Genomic DNA, 15,913 nt, shown 5'->3' on the forward strand with positions numbered 1-15,913 from the left:
TTCTTGGCTCTATGATTATAATTACACCATGACAATGACAAATAAGGGAATCGCTATCTTTTACGAGAAGGTCCAAGAATTATTGAAAGCCATTGATATCTCGAGTAACAGATTTGGTGGAGAAATTCCAGAATCCATTGGAAATTTAAGGGGGCTTCATTTTCTCAATCTTTCTAATAATGTTCTCACAGGCCACATCCCACCATCCTTAGCAAATCTTACAGAGCTGGAATCATTAGACCTTTCTAAAAACAACTTGTCTGGGGAGATCCCACAGCAACTAACACAACTGACCTTCTTGGGATTTTTCAATGTTTCAAACAATCTTCTCACAGGACCTATACCACAAGGAGACCAGTTTGGTACATTTGGAAACAGTTCGTATGAGGGGAATTCAGGGCTATGTGATAGACCGCTCTCCAAGAACTGTGAGGATTCCAATGCTTCACCAGCACCTCCTTCATTAATCCCTGCAGATCAAAGTCAAGAATCGGGATCTCTATTTCAGTTTGGTTGGGAAATTCTTGTGGTAGTTGTGGTAGGTTATGCATCTGGACTAGTTGTTGGAGTGACAATTGGGCATATTGTGATTACAAAAAAACTTGATTGGTTCATGAACATCTTTGGAATAAAGCAGCTGGCAAGATGAAGGATGATTTTGATTTGTTTATGGTTTTATTTATACCTGTGTTTTGGGTTTTCTTTAGTATTTGTAACTCCTAGGTTTTTTCTTCTTTTTTTTTTTTTAAGCGGTTGCATCATCTCATGTGTAATCATGTGTTTGCTCTTTTTTTAATAGAAAAATACTTTAGCTATAAAGTGATTACATAAAAGTAATATCACAAATTATCGTAGCTTGATGTGGTTTGTCTGATTGTAAAGTTACTTTTTGTAAAATAGATTTGACGGATCACATGAAACCACATTAATTTATAAGATTATTTTTAAGTAATCCTTTTTGTGACTGTAGAGCTCTTTAAATAATATTGTTTCGGGCATGTTTCATATATAATTTCCTGTGTGAAATTTATAATTAATGAAATTCTGTTAGAAGTTTCACAAATATCAATTGACGTCCCACTTGCATGTTCTCCCTCAATCAATCTCGATCAGTGACGTTTTTATTTAGAAATCTTGCATTCCATGTTAAGATCTGGAACTCAAAAGGCCAGCCCAGCTAACTAAACCACTTGAAAATTTAATCCACCTTCAGAATCTTCATTTATTAACGGTTAAGTACCCTTCTTGATAAAAAAAAAAAAAAAAAAAAAGTACCCTTCTTGTTTGAAAAAAAAAAAAAAAAAAAAAAAAAAAAAAGGCCCTCAATCCTGGAAGGTGGTGCCCAAACTGATATAGATGTCATGACAAATGAATTTCTTCCGCCTGATCATTATGGATATTTGCCAAAACCTTCATCCTCGAGAAGATTGGAGGATCAGAAAAATACAACAACTTCAAAATTGGTGCACACACTCTGGCGCAATGGGCAGCGATTAAATTGAATTTTGATCAAATACCCCTTCATAGTATCTCTAATTGTATTTTATATATACACAGTAAAAAGGATCCACCTTGAATTCGTTGTATTTCCTTCTAAATATAATGCATGCTTGTTGAGAAAAAAAAACGAAAGAATAGTTACCCGTCTTGATCATATTAGCCATAATATCTATCTATCTAAGGATTAAATATCCTACGGAAGTATACTTTACAATATGAAAGTAACATTCGTGGAAATCCAGTCTATTTCAAAGCATTAAACTTGCCTCAGCACTTCTTAAGAAATCCTCTAGCTTGCATATTTTACAGCTTGAAGAAAGTAACCTTCAAATAAAAACACATTCTGTATTTTTTTTTCATGCCCTAACTAAGCCATAATATCTATCTCACAAAATCCTAAATTCACCTATCTTAATACAACAAGAAGAACGTCCAGTATGCATATAAAAATGGATATTCAAATGTTACCACAGAAGCTGAGAAGGGGCAGCAGCGAAACAGAGCTCCACCGGAGCAGTGTCTTTGGCCTTCAAATCACAGTTGCTTCGTTCAACAGGCTGGCGGGGAGGGGCGGCGTTGGCCTGATGCTTTTATGTTCCTTTCTGATTTAGCATTAAATCACTATTGAAATTATAATTTTTTAATCTATAATTTAATTAGAACATGATTACTAATTAATATATAATCCGTAGAATGGTAAAATAGGATAAAATTAAATAAATTAAAAATTAACAAAAAATAAAATTAATTTTACTTTTTTATTATATAATGAATAAATAGATAATCTAATGTGGAGATTTGATGTGAATGGAATAGCTAAATTCAAATTCATTTCATATTATTTTATTATTACATAATAATCAATATTAACTAAAATAAGAGTTCGATTTTAGCTATTTTAAATTAGAATGGTCTTTCGGCCCACTTTCCCTTCATCTTCTTTTGTCATCTGTCATCAAACAAACTTTGAATAATGGACATAATTCTATTCAACTTTTCATTTTAATGAGAATGCTCTTCCGGTTCACTTTCCCTTCATTTTCTTTGGTCATTTGTCATTGTCATCAAACAAACTTTGAATAATGGCCATAACTCTATTCAACTTGAACTCGTCAACTATTAAAAGAAAGTAGGCCAGGAGACTATCTTGTTTGTTTTCGCAACTGTTCTTATTTTATCTCGTATCATAATTACAACTTTTCATATTTTCACATAAAACAAAACAAACAATCTAATTTTTTCAAATCTTAAAATAAAAATAATATTAAAAATATAAATTTTAATAATATTTATTCAACTTTTAACTTTTATCTCAATTCATCTCATCAACAAAAACAATCAAGGTTAGAAAATGTGTTACCACGGGTTTATTGTGCATTTGATGTTCTTACCGAAACATCTATCTATTTTTTCACGTAGCTTGTGTTGTCCGAGAAATTTGGAAATCGGCCAAATGAAACAGACCCCCCGCTCCAGTCTATAAAAACAGAAGCTCTGCTCTAAGATTCTATGCATCCAATAGTTCAACAATATGGGTTTATCGCTTTTCCCGTTCATGTTAATTCGTTCGCTTTTATTTTTCTCGCTGCTGCATATACTTATGCTCGCTTATGCTTCTTCTTTCACGGAAATCCTTTGCCGGGATGATGAGAGCGCAGCTTTGCTGCAATTCAAGGAAAGCTTTGTCATCATTAATCAATCCAAATCTCACGATCCTTCTGCTTATCCAAAGGTCTCCTCTTGGACGCTGGAAGGAGACAATCGTGATTGCTGCTTATGGGATGGAGTTGAGTGCGATGAAGACACAGGTCATGTCATTGGCCTCGACCTCAGTAGCGGTCGTCTCTATGGTTCTCTTGTTCCCAACAGCAGCCTTTTCCGCCTTGTTCACCTTCAAAGCCTTAATCTCGCCTACAATCACTTTAACTACTCCCAAATCCCGTCCCAGGTAAGTAATCTTTCAAGACTCGCGTATCTCAATCTCTCTGCTTCTATGTTTTCGGGTCAAATTCCATCACAAATTTCACAATTATCAAACTTGTCATCCCTTGATCTGTCCGACAACTATGATCTCTATTCTGGAAAACAGCTTTTGAAACTCGAGTCTGGCCTAATAAGCCTAGTTGGAAATTTGACTCGCCTACAAAGGCTTCATTTAAACTATGTGAACATAAGCTCTGTGGTGCCTCGTATCTTGGCAAGTTTGTCATCTTTGACGTCCGTCCATCTTCAATATTGTGGATTGCAAGGAAATATTCCAGTAGGCATATTTAAGCTACCATATTTGAAGGTTCTTGATGTGGCTTACAATGAAGGTCTCACTGGTTATTTGTCTGAGTTCACATGGAGTAGCCCCCTTGAGGTATTGAACCTCGCAGTCACAAGTTTTTTAGGTGAGATACCCACTTCAATAGGGAATCTGGGCTCACTGAATACGTTGGATTTGCGGAGTTGCAACTTTTCGGGGTCCATTCCCTCTTCACTGGGTAACCTCACAAGCCTCATTTATCTTGAGATTTCAAATAATTCTTTCGTGGGTAAGATCCCATCATCAATGGGAAATCTAACACAACTCACTGACCTTTCTCTACGCTATAACCTACTTGACGGAGAAATTCCTTTCCCTCTAATGAATCTCACAAAGTTAACTTCATTAGAACTTGGGAACAACAACCTTCAAGGTCGAATTCCAGATTCAATCTTTAATCTCAAGAATCTTAAATACCTTGATCTTGGCAGGAACAGCTTTAGTGGCAGTGTGGAGTTTGGCAAGTTTGTTAAGCTCAAATATTTAACTATTTTGATTCTATCGAATAATCAAGTATCCGTACTTATTGAAGATGCCAATGCCAATGCCAATGCGAGTCTGCCAAAGTTTCAGTTTTTGGGATTATCTTCGTGCAACTTGAACAAGTTTCCAGATTTCGTAAAAAATCAAGATCGATTAGTGTGTTTGGATCTGTCCAACAACAACATCCATGGCATGGTACCGGAATGGATCTGGGACACGAGCAAATTGAGTCTTGAGGTTCTTTGCCTCGCGAAAAACTTTATAACAAGCATAGGTCAACATCCAATATTGCCTCTTACATGGACTCGTCTTGTTGGTTTAGACCTCAGGTCTAATTTGCTTCAAGGGTCACTTCCCATTCCACCAGCCACCATTACTCATTATTATATTTCAAACAACTCACTGACTGGAAATATTTCGGAATTGATTTGCATTCTCACTTCTATTCGAGTCCTTGATTTGGCAAATAACAACTTGAGTGGTTCACTTCCTAGATGTATGCAGAACTTTGGTGCCTCCCTCTTAGTGATTGACCTGGAGAGGAACAAATTTCGAGGAAACATTCCACAAACATGGACACAGGGAACCGAGTTAAGGATAATCAATCTCAGACACAACAGATTCCAAGGACAGTTACCAAGATCGTTGGCCAAGTGTATGATGTTGGAGGTTGCTGACTTCAGTGACAACAAATTGCATGATATATTTCCCTCTTGGTTGGAAAATCTTCCAAACCTGAAGGTTCTCAATTTGCGCTCAAACAACTTCCATGGCCAGATAGTAGCATCAAAAGCTGGCTATAATTTTCCCAACTTGCGAGTCATTGACCTTTACCTCAATGGTTTTACTGGGAAACTGCCATTTGAAATTTTTGGAAATTATTGGAAGCCTCGTGAAGTTGCTAATTCAGATATTTTGTCATATATCCAAGTAAACTCATCTGTTGTAACACGAAGATTTTGGTGTAATTCTTGGCTCTATGATTATAATTACACCATGACAATGACAAATAAGGGAGTTACTGTCTTTTACGAGAAGGTCCTAGAATTATTCAAAGCCATTGATATCTCGAGCAACAGATTTGGTGGAGAGATTCCAGAATCCATTGAAAATTTAAGGGGGTTTCGTTTGCTCAATCTTTCTAATAATGTTCTCACGGGCCACATCCCACTTTCATTAGCAAATCTTACAGAGCTGGAATCATTAGACCTTTCTGAAAACAACTTGTCTGGGGAGATCCCACAGCAACTAACACAACTCACCTTCTTGGGATTTTTCAATGTTTCAAACAATCTTCTCACAGGACCTATACCACAAGGGAACCAGTTTGGTACATTTGGAAACAATTCATATGAGGGGAATTCAGAGCTATGTGGGAGACCTCTCTCAAAGGACTGTGAGGATTCTAATGCTTATTTGCCAGCACCTCCTTCAATCTCTGTAGATCAAAGTCAAGAATCGGGATCTGCATTTGAATTTGATTGGGAAATTCTTGTGGTAGTTGTGGTAGGTTATGCATTTGGACAAGTTGTTGGAGTGACAATTGGGCATATTGTGATTACAAGAAAACATGATTGGTTCATGAACATCTTTGGAAAAAATTCCTTACTTATAACCTCTATTTTGTTTAGCGGTTGCGTGGTCTTGAGTGTAATCGTCTTTTGGCTCTATTTGAAGTAGAGAAATACTTTAGTCAGAAATAGATTATACAAAAATAATCCAATAAACTGATGTGGTTTATCAGATTACGAAGTTACTTTTTATAAGGTAGATTTTTGTGTAATTATTTTTATAGCTGTATCGCTACTTTAAATAATAATGTTGCAGGCAGATTTTATATATAATTTTCTGTGTAAAATTTCTAATTTATGAAATTCTGTCAGAAGTTTTACAAATATCAATTGACGTCCCACTTGCATGTTCTCCCTCAATCAATCTCGGTAACGTTTATTTTTTGAATGAAATCTTGCATTCCATGTTAAGATCTGGAACTCAAAAAGCTAACTGAACCACTTGAAAATTTAATCCACCTTCAAAATCTTCATTTGTTAACGATTAAGTACCCGTCTTGATCATATCTGGCTTATTTTGGTCATTTAAAGAAAAACAAAAGAAAATACCATGGGTTTCAACTTCAAGAAGCAAGCCATAAATTAACATAAACCAATAAAATTGATTCTTTCATGATCAACCTGTCATCCACAACCTAAAAGACACGCAATGTCAGCGCCAATAGATACCCGATCTTTGCCTCCATCCATGTCAACTTAGGACCACTTTTACGATATTTATTCTCACATTGCTTGCAATAACAACCAAAATTCAGATGGAGGTGCATTTTGACACAAGGATGGAACAATTATTTTCCTTCAAAATACAAAATTTGAGGCCCCCTGTTTGTCACTTTTGATGGAGAAATACATTTTTACAAGAAAAGCTTGAGGGCCCCTGTTAATTGACCATTTATGTGCTGTATCTTTCTATCAAGAATTTACTTACCTTGCCACAAAAAAAGGAAGAAAAGAATTGCATAAGACGAGGAATGCCCGACAAATCGTAATCCATCAATGAGCAAGACAACAGAAAAAACATACAACCATTTCTATCGAAAAGCAATGAAAGATTCAGATTCCAAAATCCATCGCTTGTAGCCGAGAGAGCAGTTAGCCAGGGAAGGATGTCATCTTTAGCTAGCATAGATTTTTTAGAACTTAATTCGGCTGGAGTTTCATTGTTTTTCTTGCAATTCTCTTCTTCTGTTTACACTCGTATTAGTCTGTTTTCTTCACGAGGCTTTTACAATGTGATGGGCAAAGCCGATGAATGCGTAATTAAATTAAATGGAAATGGTAAAAGTATTAGGCATGCATATGACTTTACATCAACAGCTAGCATAGTACTAACAAAAGTGGTTGGGGGAGCGAGAGTGAGACTGTGAAGACCTTTGTACGTTTCTTGTAATCTTTCAATCACCAAATTCTGTTAAGTAAGAATAGGGAACAGTGCTTTCGCAGATGTGTCCAACACACAAAACAGTCGCCATGGACAGGCCTCTAAAATACAGTGTGGCCCCCCCGGGGGCGGGGGGTAGCCCACAACGTACACAGAAGCTTTTCTATATCTAATGTCAGGTCAACCCCAGTGTTTTAATAGTAATAATAAAACCAGTGTCTTAATATGATATGATATTATATGTTTTCTGTTTATAAGTACTTGGGGGTTTCCTTTCTACGCCAAAACCCAACTCCATGAGGCAGATGACTCTGTACACTGCCTGACAATGTTTCTATTATCATGTGAATTAAGTAGTACAAATAGGTGAGAACAAATCCTAATTACAAATGACATGAAAAATAACATATAATATTGTTGCTCTAGTGATCTAGGGTTTTTTTAGTAAGTCAAATAAATAATGCTCGAAGCGAATTATTTTCGCATGAACCAGATCAGATACGTGAATATCATGAGGAATAGTTGCAACGGAAGAGTAGGAATCATGCATGTGAGGCGGTGCTGCATGGTTACCAGAATCTGATCAGAAATTCATAGGTCTAAACCTTCCTTTTGTCCTCGACACTAATGCAAACTTGATTCGCAGGACCGCAACAAGTCATTCATGGGTCTTTTTATCTTATGTTTTTCTGGTTTTGCCGATCAGAGAAAAGCGTCATTGCCAGAGTATGGAGAGAGAGAAATTTGAACAATATCTGTCCAAGACCCTAAGCCAGAAGCTGGGATTTATGTTTGGCATGTAGGTTCTAGTACTGGCCTAACTAAGGCCTCTTGTACATAGACTAGATATGTGGTCCACCTGAGCTCCCTGCCTTGTCGTTAGCACGCATTAGAAAATATAATATAATTGAAGGCCAATATCCATGCACGCCCAAACTAAATATATGTGCACTAGTCCCGACCCTGAATTAAGTCAGTGGTTCTACAACGGTCCCTAAAACGAAACTCTTTGAAACATGTAAACGAGAGAAAACACCAGAAGCAACAACAAAAACAAACAAATTCACTTCAATCGAAAACAATATTTAAAAACAACACTAAAATTAAAGCATACTGATATACCACTGGTTCCAGTTATTTTCCTTGGACCTTTTCCTTTGGCCCCTTCTCACCCCCCGATACTCTCTCTCTCTCTCTCTCCCCAACTCCCCGTCACCCACAAAATCTAAATCTCTTTTCTCTATACTACTGGATTACAGATAAAAACTAAAAAGAAAGAAAGAAAAAAAATCTTTCCCTCTCAGACTTCAGTACTCCAACAGAAAGTACAGACACCCTCAACATTTTACTCCCATATATAGTATCATTACTCTCCCTCACAAGGTTCACACACACACGCACAACACTCTCTCTCTCTGAACTTCAATCTAATCTAGCAAGCTCACCGGCCCAATGATAATGGTGGGGCACCGACCCCGACCGTCACCACCTCACGAAGCCATGCAGCAAAAGAAAGCAGAAGATACAGATCAGAAAAGGCCCAAGTTCTTCATCAACGATCACGTAGACATCCTAATAGAAATCCTCAAGCACCTCGACGGACCTTCCCTCTGCGTCGCCTCCTGCGTCTGCCGCCTCTGGTGCACCATTGCACGCAACGACTCCCTCTGGGAGCACCTCTGCTTTCGCCACGTTTCCTCTCCTGCCCCCTCCACCGTACGACCGGTCGTCGTGGCTCTCGGAGGCTACAAGAGGCTATACATGGTCTGCGTCCGGCCAGTCCTGAGCCGACTCGGCCACTCGGACAGGGTCAGGCGGCGTGTCTGGACACGCGAGGTGGTGCAGCTCTCCCTCTCTTTATTTTGCGTGGATTACTACGAGAGGAGACTGGGGGATGCCTCCGCTTCGTCGCTCATGTTCCTCTGCAAGCCCGTGAACGTCTGATTTCGCTCTGTTCTCCGAAGTATGGAAGGAATAATGGCAGCTTCCTCTTTCTTCGGTACTATTACCATGCAGTCGATCAATCCAAAAAGATATTATAAAATATAATTATTTCTGTTAAATACCATTTTAAAATATTCGTTACATTCGTTATTGTATTGCTTTTATTAATTTTTATGATCATCCAATTTTTTTTTTTTTTAGCTGTAAGTTTGTTTGGAATCGAAAAATAATTTATCTTGAGATGTATGTAATAAATGGATATGGACATGACAGTACTGGAAGATTTGGAAACTTTAGTTTAATTGGGCGGCCAGGGCCAACCTTGCTTTGATAGCGAGGGTTCAGAGTGGTGGCAATACTACTGCTGGGGCGGGGTTAAAATTCTCTTGCCTTTTTGTCTCTATATATTCTAGAAAATATCTTCTTCTTCTTCTTTCTTTTTTTTTTTTTATTCTCTTGTAGACAATATATTGTAGACAAAGTTGATATTGTAGATTAATATATATAGAGAGAGAGAGAGAGAGAGAGGTGAATGAGTCTCTCTCTCTCAATTTTATTAATATATTATGATTATTACTTTGAATTCAAAGCCTGATTTCTTCGTTGGAGTTAATGTGGACAGTCATTAATTAATTAATTCTTTTTTGCTTGATGTAGATATATTGATTATAAAAATCGGTATTATTTTAATTTATTATGATAAAAGTCAGGGTTCACATTATCAGAATATTGAAGAAATCACAAGATGAATGAATATCCAGCTACCTTTCTGGATGCTACTTGCATTGGGGTCAAAACGACCAATCAGAATTAACACATGATACTTTTAATGGTGATAGTTATAATAATTATTTCTAAAATATTTTTTTTTTGTTATATATATATATATATGATCTGTAAACGTCTCAAATGTCAAGGTACTAGCTGTTGATCGGTTGGCTTGCGTGCTATATAAAAACCAAACTAAGATGCTGACTGGGACTGGACAGGTCACATGATACAAGTGGTCCAACATGTATCTTATAATTATTGACTTGTTATGTTAAGTTTTAAATCTCTTGTCTTCAAACCAGCAGCTGGTTTGTCCAATTATTTAGTTTCAGAAGGCAGATTTATTCAAAAACTCGTACCCTCTGCAATAGAGTAGTAATGCTGCAGCAAACGAGGGTGCTCGTGTTAACCACTAATTTATAAGCTCTCTCTCTCTAGTTGATGGTGATTTAATGGCATATATAGTACGATAAGAAAATGGTGTCAAGAATGTCATGATGAGCTTTTCATCCTCACAATATGACTCAAATCCCACTCTCTGCCCCCCCACCCACATAATGATCCTAAATAAGCAGCACCATACAAGACATTGTGGCGATTAGGTTCCATAGATCAGGGTTCTGATCTAATATGAACCTGCAGATACCATGCATTTTGTAAGTAAAAATGTATAGGGTACTCCTCATATTTTGTTTATGCTGCTGACTTTTTGAGGCAGTATGGCGGTAGATTTAGGTTGAAGACATCAGATGGATCCAACAACCTATATACTTTAGCACAGCACTAACCAATTCTAACTATATATTCTTTGCTTAATCCGCAGGGTACCTAGCTTGGAGACACCAAATACAAAAAAGAAAAACAATAGATATAACAAATGTAGCAGAATCCGATCATGTGTAGCTTTAGCTTTTTTAGTATAGAAAAAGAAGAGAAACTCTTGCTTCAAACATAAAAATGGAACCATGTGTTGATCGTCACTTTGAAGCAACAATTTTAATGTAGCATATACATTAATATATATATTTAAGTACAGGAGATCAATATGAACTCACAAAACTATATATTCAAGCACTGCATGGACAAGATGATCAATTAATGAATGCTATCTTAATGTGGTGCGCGCAGAAACATGTATTTCAAAAGGAACTTTTCTTGATCTTTCGTGTCCAAACAACAAGAAGTTTGCTCTTTAACTCTAGGTGACCATCTCGTACCTCTTATATACATATAATGAAGACATTCGAACTTACTCTCTATGTTCTATGTTAAGAACTCGGCCAATAGGTAAATCATGTGATAATCCAGCTTTGCTATATATATATATATATATATATATGCTTGGTAAAGAAATTAAAAAAGAAAAAGGGGGAGAATATTGATTTTTTAATTTTTATTTTTTAAAATGAAGAAGAATAATAACAGTACTTATTCTTTATGATCTTCTGCTAATTAATAAAACAATCTAATTTTCAAAAATAAGTAAAATATTAATGGAATGAAGCTTAATCATAGAGTCCACTTCTACCCACTACTACCCTTAAAGAAAAAGGGAAAAACAATTAAATAAAAATAAAAATAATAATTCTCCAAAGGCCATAACGCACCAGAGCGCACATTAGCAACAACCCACCATTAAATCCCATTAACACGACGTTTACTGCCACTGAAAAAATCACTACTTTTTATTTTTTATTACCACAAAAATCACTTATTTCCCTCTCGCTACATTTTCCGATCGCCGATCAGACGGCACCTCCAATTCCTCCCCGGAACCGGATCCACTCCCCGACCCGGATCCGTGAACCCCATCAACCCGCTTCCCCCACGCTGCCCGATTCCCTATTGCACAAAACCCTAACCTTTCCCATGTGTATGTGCGTGTGTTTAAAAAAAATGAGGTCTCTGTTTTTGTGATGCTACAGTAAGATTCACTAGTAGCTCATCTTGATTTTTGCTGTTGCTCGAGCTCCCAAGTACACGTGGCGATCTGGGTCGACTTCACCTCCATTTGCTGCTCAAACTTCTGTGAGTTTCGGAATTCTTTTAACTTTTTTTCTTCAATTTGTGCTCTAATTGTTACTGTGAAGTTTAATTTATTATTTAGTTATCGTTTCTTGAGCTAAATATGGGTTTAATATGTAGTTTTCTTGGGGTTTGGGTGTTGAATTCAGATCGTTGTGCATTGAATCTGGGTGGATTAATTACGATTGGGTCTTTAGTATGGGAATCGAGCTTTTAGTTAGGTTTTAAGTAGTGGGGTTTGGATTTTGGAGCTCAGAATGCTTGGTAGCTGAGGAAAATAAATGAAAATGAGATTTTGAAGATGTCTTGCTTGAACGTTGTACACATGCTAAGAAAAACAGTGAGTCAACTCTGGAAAATTATTGTAAATTGTTTCATGTACTATCGTCAATTCGCTTACTTGGATCAAAGAATGAGATATTTAATGGTGTGATTTGATTTTCTTTTCTTTTCTTTTTGATCAGTTTTTTGGTAAATAATTAAAGTCTGAAGTGAAGATTGAAATTTATTTGGCCTGAGCTGAAAGCATAACAAAGAGCTTCTAATTTTGGTTTCTATCGTTTTTTTCAAAATGAATAATGTATAAATTTGGTAGACTACAATTCTAACGTAGACAGCTGTAGAAGCTTGATATCAATGGAAACCTAAACATTTTTATCAAATATTTGCAGACACATGAAAATGATGTTAGATCCAAGAATTGGGCTTTGGCACAGTTAATTATGTTGGGCTGGCTGTAGCTTTTGTTTCAAGGGTTTGGTTTTGAAGTGATTTTAGTTCCTACATGGAAGCAAACGTAGAGGAGGCTCTTAAGGCAAAAGCGATAGCCGAGAAGCGATTTGCAGAGAAAGACTTTGCAGGTGCGAAGAATTATGCTTTAAAGGCTAAAACACTGTGTCCTGGACTGGACGGCATATCCCAAATGGTGACCACATTTGAAGTTTACATTGCTTCTGAGGCTAAATGCAATGGTGAATTGGATTATTATTCTATTCTTGGGTTGAAACCTTTTGCTGATAAAGATGCAGTTAAGAAACAGTACAAGAAGATGGCAGTATTGCTCCACCCTGATAAGAACAAATGTGTGGGAGCTGATGGGGCATTCAGACTTGTTTCTGAAGCATGGACGCTACTGTCTGATCGATCTAAGAGAAGCTCTTATGATCTCAAGAGAAACAAGCAATTATCATCTGTGGTTAACCAGACGAACATATCTTCAATTCATGCTACAGGGGTTACAGGTTTCAACAATTGTTCCAATTCCCCGAATTCTCATGGAAGAACTGACACCTTCTGGACAGTTTGCACCTCTTGTAAAGTTCAGTACGAGTATCTGCGGAAGTATGTGAATAAGAGACTTTCTTGTAAGAACTGTCGTGGTATTTTCATTGCTGTGGAAACTGGGACAGCCCCAGCAAATGGTTCTTTCCCTTATAGTCCTTGGTCACATGTGCCTGGTAATGGGTATGGAAGTCATGGGTTTGATAGAGTGACATATATCCCGGGCAATGCTGCCTTTGTTCCAGGAAATGGGGTCTCGGGATTTCACTCTGGGCATGGGTATGAATATGTTTCAAATGTGTCTTTCCAGTGGAGCTCTTTCTCTGGAACTTCGTCTGGAACGGTGGGTCCTATTGGACCATCCACCATATCCACTGATCTCTACCAGGCTAATGGAAATGTTAGTAGGGCAAGACCAAAGGCTAAATCAGGACCCGACAGAAAACATACATTGGAAAAGGCTATTGCTAAAATAGACTCACCCGGTGGCTGCAATGAACTTCCAGGATCTAAGGCTGGTAGAGCTGAAAAGAAAAGGAAGGTGCTCGTGGGAACCAGTTTTAGAAATGGGTACGAAGATGAGGGACTAAAATCTGCTTCAGAAGCAAGATTAGCTGATGGAAATGCTAGTAATGGACATGATCCCAAGCTTAACAATCCAAGTGAACTTCCAACTAGGCGTTCCTCTATTGCACCTGCATTTGATGCTAGAAAGTTGTTGATTGAAAAGGCAAGGACAGAAATTCAGAAGAAATTGAAAGAAATGAAGTTGGTGGCAGAGGCAGCTGCTGCAGGTAAGGAGAATGCAAAAGCACAGACACAACTTGATCAATCCGAAGGGACTGGAGATGCACCTAAAATAGCTGATTTAGGCCATTCTGCTGAGCAGTTAGAGCCGAAGAAAGCCAGACCAATCTCAATAACAGTACCTGACCCTGACTTCCACGATTTTGACAAAGATAGATCAGAGGAATGCTTCAAGCCTAAACAAATATGGGCTTTATATGATGAAGAGGATGGTATGCCTCGCTTGTACTGTCTGATCCGTGAGGTCATCTCAGTTGAACCATTTAAGATTCATATTACTTACTTGAACTCTAAAACTGATAGTGAGTTTGGGTTAGTGAACTGGCTGGATTGTGGGTTTACAAAGTCTTGTGGAAATTTTAGAGCGTCCAACTCCGATGTTGTTGACCAAGTTAATGTTTTCTCTCACGTTCTTAGCCGGGAGAAAGCTGGTAGGGGAGGTTGCGTACGGATATACCCCAGAAGCGGAGATATTTGGGCTGTTTATCGGAACTGGTCACCACACTGGAATAGATCAACCCCAGATGAAGTGAGGCACCAATATGAAATGGTGGAGGTTCTTGATGATTACTCTGAAGAGCTTGGTGTTTGCGTAACTCCCCTTGTGAAATTGGCTGGATTCAAGACGGTATATGGAAAAAATTCGGACAAAAGTGCCATTCGATGGATTCCAAGAAGAGAGATGTTACGCTTTTCACACCAGGTGCCATTTTGTACGCTTAAGGAAGATGGTAATAATTTGCCAGGTAAGTGTTGGGATCTGGACCCGGCTGCAACTCCAGACGAGCTGCTTCATGCTGCGACAGCTAATGGAGCAAATGCCTAACGTACCACTCAAGGAGGAAAGGAAGATCAGTTTGGAGTTCATTTTAGCATTCTTTAGACAAAATTTAGATTTAACTGTACAAATGTCTCTCACACATGGTTAGAGGCCAATGCAACATTAACCCCAGATGGTTTTAGGGGGTGCAGTGTTTTACGGAGTGAAACGTGTGTCAAGAATATTGTTAATTCTAATGACTGTTGTTTACAAAAATTTATTGTCAATGGACAATAATAGCTGTAACACTTGATGACTTGCACTGAAAAATCATTATCTCATCTGCTTTCATCCTTTGTAAGAATCAGGAGGTGGTGAAATGCAACAAAATGCCTAACTGCACTACTGTGTAATGTATGGTTCACACTAGGAACTTAACCTGCTTGGAGTCAAGCCAGCCATTAAAGGCCGTGCTTTTATCAGCACACGTTGCTCCTGTACAACGAAATAAAGAAGGACTAATGGACTGAGCCCAATCAGTGAGTTAGCTTAACAGTTACCTGAAGCTTGCTTTGTGGTAAAGAGCCCCGACTAACTTGGGAGAATCCGTCCAAAAGAATCCCGACAAAACTATAAAACTCCAACACAGAGCAAAGCAAGAAGAAGCATAATTTTATTTGTCCACAACCATGGTAATACCACTACGTATCTTCTCTTCCTCCTAACTACTTCATTTTTAGTTTTCCTTGTGCAAGTTATTTTTGCTTTTGGTAAGATTTGTGCGACAATAGATATATTCACGTACATATATGTATTAATGTTTGTATTGGGCTTGAGCTTAATGGATTTGTCTGAGAAGATCCCATCTTTTATTGACTCAAAGCATGAGGAGTGGCAGCACTTGGGTTACATATCCCATGTCTTTAAGCCCAACTTACAAAGCTATTGCCTCTTTGTTCCTTTTTCTATTTTCCTTGTGTTTCATTGATTACCCATTTTTATTCTAGTCCAAATTTCATGGTAGACTTTGCCGTCTTGGGTAGTTTTTTATGTTTCAGTTTTCCCGTTCTGCTTATGATACC

At 37.7% G+C, this 15,913-nt stretch overlaps 4 protein-coding genes across 4 annotated transcripts; all 4 read left to right on the forward strand.

Annotated features, from left to right (window-relative positions):
- Positions 1-28: 28 nt before the first annotated feature.
- Positions 29-649, forward strand: LOC122305481 (putative receptor like protein 25). Its single transcript, XM_043118044.1, has one exon. The coding sequence runs from the start codon at positions 29-31 to the stop codon at positions 647-649; it is 621 nt and encodes a 206-aa protein (XP_042973978.1).
- A 2,451-nt stretch (positions 650-3,100) lies between these two features.
- On the forward strand, positions 3,101-5,971 carry LOC122305008 (receptor-like protein 6). The gene has a single exon (XM_043117270.1). It carries the CDS (start codon positions 3,101-3,103, stop codon positions 5,969-5,971), a length of 2,871 nt encoding a protein of 956 aa, XP_042973204.1.
- Positions 5,972-8,400: 2,429 nt separating this feature from the next.
- LOC122305482 (F-box protein SNE-like) lies at positions 8,401-9,616 on the forward strand. The gene has a single exon (XM_043118045.1). It carries the CDS (start codon positions 8,696-8,698, stop codon positions 9,185-9,187), a length of 492 nt encoding a protein of 163 aa, XP_042973979.1. The 5' UTR covers positions 8,401-8,695; the 3' UTR covers positions 9,188-9,616.
- Positions 9,617-11,601: 1,985 nt separating this feature from the next.
- Positions 11,602-15,161, forward strand: LOC122305483. The gene is made up of 2 exons (XM_043118046.1): positions 11,602-11,986; positions 12,655-15,161. The coding sequence occupies exon 2, from the start codon at positions 12,768-12,770 to the stop codon at positions 14,895-14,897; it is 2,130 nt and encodes a 709-aa protein (XP_042973980.1). The 5' UTR covers positions 11,602-11,986; positions 12,655-12,767; the 3' UTR covers positions 14,898-15,161.
- Positions 15,162-15,913: the final 752 nt, after the last annotated feature.

This window comes from Carya illinoinensis, chromosome 3, assembly GCF_018687715.1.
Source record: "Carya illinoinensis cultivar Pawnee chromosome 3, C.illinoinensisPawnee_v1, whole genome shotgun sequence".
Taxonomy (NCBI): domain Eukaryota; kingdom Viridiplantae; phylum Streptophyta; class Magnoliopsida; order Fagales; family Juglandaceae; genus Carya; species Carya illinoinensis.

Bases quoted from the DNA above. Each gene is read 5' to 3' on its own strand.
- LOC122305481 (XM_043118044.1), top strand. From the start codon at position 29: ATGACAATGACAAATAAGGGAATCGCTATCTTTTACGAGAAGGTCCAA.
- LOC122305008 (XM_043117270.1), top strand. From the start codon at position 3,101: ATGCTCGCTTATGCTTCTTCTTTCACGGAAATCCTTTGCCGGGATGAT.
- LOC122305482 (XM_043118045.1), top strand. From the start codon at position 8,696: ATGATAATGGTGGGGCACCGACCCCGACCGTCACCACCTCACGAAGCC.
- LOC122305483 (XM_043118046.1), top strand. From the start codon at position 12,768: ATGGAAGCAAACGTAGAGGAGGCTCTTAAGGCAAAAGCGATAGCCGAG.